The sequence below is a fragment of the Malaclemys terrapin genome, chromosome 1 (assembly GCF_027887155.1).
Source record: "Malaclemys terrapin pileata isolate rMalTer1 chromosome 1, rMalTer1.hap1, whole genome shotgun sequence".
Lineage (NCBI taxonomy): Eukaryota > Metazoa > Chordata > Testudines > Emydidae > Malaclemys > Malaclemys terrapin.
This window is the reverse complement of record NC_071505.1, coordinates 341,675,734-341,682,165: the sequence shown is the minus strand read 5'-3', so window position 1 is coordinate 341,682,165 and position 6,432 is coordinate 341,675,734. Positions and strand designations below refer to the sequence as shown.

At 49.1% G+C, this 6,432-nt stretch overlaps 1 protein-coding gene across 1 annotated transcript; it reads left to right on the top strand.

Moving 5' to 3' along the window:
* Positions 1 to 26: 26 nt before the first annotated feature.
* LOC128831470 (cytochrome c oxidase assembly factor 4 homolog, mitochondrial) lies at positions 27 to 3,890 on the top strand. Its single transcript, XM_054017897.1, has 2 exons — positions 27 to 101; positions 3,349 to 3,890. The coding sequence occupies exon 2, from the start codon at positions 3,359 to 3,361 to the stop codon at positions 3,611 to 3,613; it is 255 nt and encodes an 84-aa protein (XP_053873872.1). The 5' UTR covers positions 27 to 101; positions 3,349 to 3,358; the 3' UTR covers positions 3,614 to 3,890.
* The last annotated feature ends 2,542 nt before the right edge of the window (positions 3,891 to 6,432 follow it).

The following is a 6,432-nucleotide window of genomic DNA, read 5'->3' as shown; positions in this document are numbered from 1 at the left end:
CTCACCCAATAGAAAAGCGCCTCCTCCCCCCTCCCTCCCCACCGAATCCTTAAAGGGGCCGCGAGGCGGCGGCAGCGGAGAACGGGCCCTGCTGCGCTCAGGTGAGCGGCGGCTGCTCGCCCCCCCCCCCGGTGCGTGTCTCGCCCGGCCGCGTCTCGCAACTGAGGGGTGGCGGGGACGGAGACCCCGGGGCTCGGGGCAGTGCTGGGCGGGGAGCGGGGCGGAGGGGCGCTGTCCCGGGGGCCCCTCGGTGCCGGGCCCGCCCTGGGGGGTGGAGGGGCCGGGGGGGTGTTTGATGCCCCGGCCAGGCCAGCTGGGCTCGGGCTCCCCAAATCAAGCAGGGGGCAAATGCCGCAGCCCTTTGAGTCCTAACCTGTTGTGAGATGTCGCCGTGCGCTGTTAACCTGTGGTCACGTCTCACCCCAGCAGTGGCCGCTTTTCAGTGGCAGTGTGTGCGCGTGGGGCTCGGAAAGCCTGACTTCAGTACCGGGCAAACTGGGTGAAACTATAGTAAAGAACAAAATGGTCAGACACATAGATGAATATAATTTCTTGGGGAAGAGTCAACATGGTTTTTGTAAAGGGAAATCATGCCTCCCCAATCTACTAGAATTCTTTGAGGGGGGTCAACAAACGTGGACAAGGGGGATCCAGTGGATTTAGTGTACTTAGATTTTCAGACAGCCTTTGATAAGGTCCCTCACCAAAGGCTCTTAAGCAAAGTAAGCTGCCATGGGATAAGAGGGAAGGTCCTCTTATGGATTGGTAACTGGTTAAAAGATAAGAAACAAAGGGTAGGAATACAAAGGTCAGTTTTCAGAATGGAGAGAGGTAAATAGTGGTGTCCCCCACGGGTCTGTACTTGGATCAGCCCTATTCAACATATTCATAAATAATGTGGAAAAAGGGGTAAACAGTGAGGTGGCAAAATTTGCAGATGATACAAAACTACTCAAGATAGTTAAGTCCCAGGCAGACTGCGAAGAATCTCGCAAAACTGGGTGATTGTGCAACAAAAATGGCAGATGAAATTCAATGTTGATAAATGCAAAGTAATGCACATTGGAAAACATAATCCCAATTATACATATAAAATGATGGTGTCTAAATTAGCTGTTACCATTCAAGAAAGAGATCCTGGAGTCATTGTGGATAGTTCTCTGAAAACATCCACTCAATGTGCGGCGGCAGTCAAAAAAGCGAACAGAATGTTGGAAATCATTAAGAAAGGGTGTCAAGTATTGAAGGGGTAGCCATGTTAGTCTGGATCTGTGAAAGCAGCAAAGAGTCCTGTGGCACCTTATAGACTAACAGATGTATTGGAGCATGAGCTTTCATGGGTGAATACCCACTTCTTCGGATGCATGTCATGTATTCACCCACGAAAGCTCATGCTCCAATACATCTATTAAGAAAGGGAAAGAAGATAAGACAGAAAATATCATTTTGCCTCTATATAAATCCATGATACACCCACATCTTGAATACTGCATGCAGATGTGGTTGCCCCATCTCGAAAAAGATATATTGGAATTGGAAAAGGTTCAGAAAAGGGCAACAAAAATAATTAGGGGTATGGAATGGCATCCATATGAGGAGAGATTAATAAGACTGGGACTTTTCAGCTTGGAAAAGAGATGACTAAGGGGGGATGTTATTGGAGGTATATAAAATCATGACGCGTTGAGAAGTAAATACGGAAGTGTTATTTACTCCTTCTCAAAACACAAGAACTAGGGGGTCACCAAATAAAATTAATAGGCAGCAGGTTTAAAACAAACAAAAGGAAATATTTCTTCACACAACGCACAGTCAACCTGTGGAACTCTTCGCCATTTGACGTTGTGAAGGCTAAGACTATAAGAGGGTTCAAAAAAGAATTAGATACATTCATGGAGGATAGGTCCATCAATGGCTATTAGCCAGGATGGGCAGGGAGGGTGTCCCTAGCCTCTGTTTGCCAGAAGCTGGGAATGGGCAAGAGGGAATGGATCACTTGATGATTACCTGTTCTGTTCATTCCCTCTGGGGAACCTGGCATTGGCCACTGTCGGAAGACAGGATACTGGGCTAGATGTTCTTAAGAGTTATGAGCTGTATTAGTATTTCTAGTGGTGGCAGGATGTGGAGTACCTAGCAGCATGAAAATCAGTCAGCCAGCTAAAGGAGAAACCAAAGTAACTTCTTTTGATCTGTTTTTAGGTTCTTGCATGTAAAAAATGTTCACTGGATCAGATGTTTATGAGTTCAAAGCAGAATTTTGGTTCATAGCTAATGGGAACACTATGAGACAGTAGTGCCATAAGAGCGATACCATGTAATCTGCCAAGAGAAATAGTGAGAATCCAATAGTTTGAGTCATTTGAAGTTAGACTGGACAAAGCACTGGAGAATATACTGTGTAGGTAGTCATAACCCTGTACTCTTAGGAAACAGACCTAATAGATTTTTTTCCATCCCAGGAGAACTGATTGGGCTGATACGCTAGTAGAATAGATCACCCCTTTAGTCTGTGTTCTGACCCCTGCTGCTTCATTCCCCAGCTTCTCGGAGCAGCACAGCAAACTGAAAGGAATAAGCTATAAAGCGCGTCAGAGCTTGTTAATTTCAAGTTGATAATACTTTATTGGTGTGACCAGTTATACTTTATACAAGTGTTGGACAGGCACCTGGTGGATTCCTCTGAGGTAATGACAAATTAAGCATCTGCCTGTGACAGGGCTTCAGTGTATCGGGTTCAATCCCGTGTCCATTTGCACTCTATGACTAAGTCAGTGCGCTTCACCAACATCATACTTAATAAGAATGGCCTTGTGATTAAGGCACAGCACTGATGTTCAACTGGCCTGGACTGACAGTGTAACTTGTGCAAATTGTTTCTGAGCTGAATTTTCAGAGGTGCTGAGCATCCACAACTCAAAGCTGAAGTCAGTGGGATGTGTGGCTACTCCGTAGCTCTGAAAATCAGGCTCTTTATTGCTCAGTGCCTCAGTTTCCTCCACGGTAGGTAGAATGACACCCTGCAGGATCATTGTGAAACTTAAATCTTTCATGTTTGTAAAATTCTTTGAATTCCTTAGAAGATGCTATAGCAGGGGAAAATATTCACAAGGAGTATGGGAGGTCCCGCCAAGGTGGGGGCGGCAATAGGGAACGCTGGGGGCATAGATATGCAGAGTGAAGGCTGGGAGTACAGTATCTCCACTATCCCTTCTCCCCTCCCACCCCGTCATTTCTTATTTATGACTCCCCAGTGGCACAAGCCCTATGATTGAGTTTTTGTGACAGGGTTTTCTAATGACATTTTTCTCCCCCTCTGCTACTCTCCTCTGATCCCACACTCCTTAGATCCAACAAGATGTCTGGTCCCAGCCCTCAAGGTCACAACTGGAGCCAGAAGTCAGAAGACGAGGAGGATCCCTTGGATCAAATGATCTTGCGCACTGGCTGTGCCACTTTCCATTATGCGGTGCAGGAGTGCATGGCTGAACACCAGGACTGGAGGAAGTGTCAGCAGCAGGTACAGGCCTTCAAGGACTGCATGAAGGAACATCAGAAGCAACGAATGGAGGAACTGCAGAAGAAGCAAAGGTTAGCCCAGGCCAAGAGCTGATAGAAAAGACTCAAGCTTGAAGCTCAAGGGATCCAAGTCTAACTCAGCCAGAGCATGGAGAATTTAACTGCTGAAAAGTATCCTGCTGAATCAAAGAGAGAGAAAACCTACTCCCTCTTGGGACTTGGCACGTACATTAAGGGGACTGATCATAGTAATCAGGATGGGGGTGGCTTTGCTGATGATGTGTCACTGAATATTTTTTTACAGTGGAAATATCAGGTAAAAATGTATTTTAAATTTTCAGGTGAAAAAATAAATGGATTTATTGTTCCTACTTTGGGCAATCCTGTCATTCCTGTTCTGTCTCATGTTGTTCTGTAGTGCCCATCGCTGTAATATAGGAGCTGAGGATGATCTAACATTGTACCCAGGGCAGCCCCTGGTACATTCTCAGTTCAATGCGCGCACGTTATGTAAGAAATCAGGAAAGGATTCTTTGGGTGGCACTGCTGTATGGGTGGCAATACCACAACCCCCCTACAATAGGATTGTGACTCAAGGGTTGGGACCCCCAGTTTGAGAAATGCTGCAGTGAAATTACACATTTTTCATGGGTTGGTCGTGGCATAAATAGCAAATTTTGCAGACGTTACACCTCCACAAAATTTGCTATTGATGCCGTAACCAACCCATGAAAAATGTATGATTTCTCTGTGATTTAAGTAGCCCCCTATTTATAGATAACCTGAGCCCAGGCCACCAAGCACCTTAAAGAGAAGAACCAAGACCTTGAACTTGACCCGGGGTTTATAGGAAGCCAGGCTAGAGAGCGGAGGAATCTAAAATCCGTTTTTTATTAGAGACAATCATGGTATAAAATAATCCGTGCTTGCAGAAGCAGACAAACCCATACGCCCCTGAAATAAGATGACAAACCACAACACGAGCATTGCTGGCTGGGGCAGTGCTTGGTCCCAGCAGCAAAACTGAAGGAGCCCTGGAAAAAAACCCGCATCTCTTCAATTCTGGGGAACTTTCTCTAGAAAGTAATAGGCCCAAAGTCCACACTCATTGACTCCGCTGTAAAGCCAGAGTAACACCCCTGAAGTAGATGGGAGTTACTGTGGATTTACAGTGGTTAAACAACTGAATCTTGCCCCTACTCTACGTTTCCCAGGGCTTAGTTTGCAGCAAGACTACATTTCCCAGAATGTCCTCTGCTCAAGTCTCCCCCTCCCTCAATTATGTAAGCCAGCAAGTCTTTCCGCAGGTCTCTCTCTCCTGGAGCAAGGAAGTTGCCATCAGTCAAAGGAACCCCTGCAAGCAGAGGAGTCCCACACAAATAACAGAGTATTCATGGTTATACAGCGTGGCACAAGAGTAATAGATGAACAGTGGCTAATAAGTCTGTCCCAAAGGTCTTACAATGTAATCAAGGGGCATGTAAAGCCATATGCAAAGAAGCTTTAGAACACAATGAGGATCAATATGACAAATGGTTCCAATCCACCCCTTCAAAGCCCCTGGTTTCCCCTCACTCCTGGCTCTCCTGGCAGAAGCACGACCATTTGTGTATACGCAAGGCCCCAAAGTGGGCTGAGTGCTTTCTAAAACAACCAGAAAAGCCATAGCCCTGGCCTGAAGATCTACAGGGGCAACATGGGGAGGGAGGAGGTTCGAACAGCTAAATAATCAGCAACTCTAGAGCCTGCAGAATAGAAGCTGGAAGGGCCTGGTGACAGCAGAGGGTCGGTGGGGAGCCGTGTGCGCGCACTGGGGGCGGGTGGGACAGAGACTAAGGCTTTAAAAAGCTCCTCTGGCTAAAAGGGGAGAGGATAGGGGGGCTGCTGAGATCAGGCACTAAACTCCAATAGCAGATTGGCCGGCCTTTGGGGACAGTGGGAAAGGAAGAAATCAAAGGGAGCAGCTGTCCCCAACCACACTGCTGCTGGAAGAGGCTGGCCAAGAGGGTTTAAGTGCCTCACCCCTTTCCAGCCAGGCTGGGCTACAGGGGAGAGCTCTCCTGCTGCTGAGGAGGAATGGGGCCGGGGCATTGGTCACCTTCTCAGCCCCCTACACGAAGGGGGACACAGGCTTCCTAATCCTCCCCTGGAGGCTCCATCCCTCACAAGGCCCATACAGTCGCGGCCAGTGGGAAGTGTGTGCACGTCCGTGGTGGGAGCGCTGAAAATAAGTGTCCCCTGAGATGGGGATGGGACAAAGCTCTTGTTCAGAGCAGAGCCCCTGGCAGCCTCCTCCAGGCCTGTCTTCTAATGTCATCGTATAGGGGCGCACTAAGTGCTCAGGACAGTCTGGAGCGAGCCTGGCTACTGACAGCCCTGCAGCCCCATCTGCTCTCTCCGTTGGCGGGTGCAATAGGAACAGCAGCAGCACGAGCCCTCCCCTGCCCCCCTCCAATTCCTGCCAGTAAGCCTCAGTTGAGAGCGGCCAGCGGCCCCGCTGGGGCAGAGTCTGAACCGCTGATCTGGACCCCTTTGCACCTGCCCCTGTTCTTTTGCAAACCTTGAGGCTGAGGTGTCACTGGCTGACCTACTCCTGTGCCAGCGCTGCCCTCTGCTGGCGCTACCGTGCAATGACACAGACTCAAAAGCTCCAGGCCTGTGGCTGGTTTGTCTTGACAATGGCAGTCGCTGTGGGGCAGGAAGTGGCTTGGAGCCCTGCAGGTGGTGGGAAAGCGCCGCACTGCAGCGACAGACCCTGGGAGAGGCCGGGCAGACCCAGCCACACTGGAGCTGGGGGGGGAGTGTACACTACAGCAGGAAGAGCCCATCAAGGCTGCAGCGTCACCGTGCCCCCCCCCCAGCCCCAGCCCCAGGAGGGATTCAGCCAGGAGTGCCCCATGCATCCAGCACAGC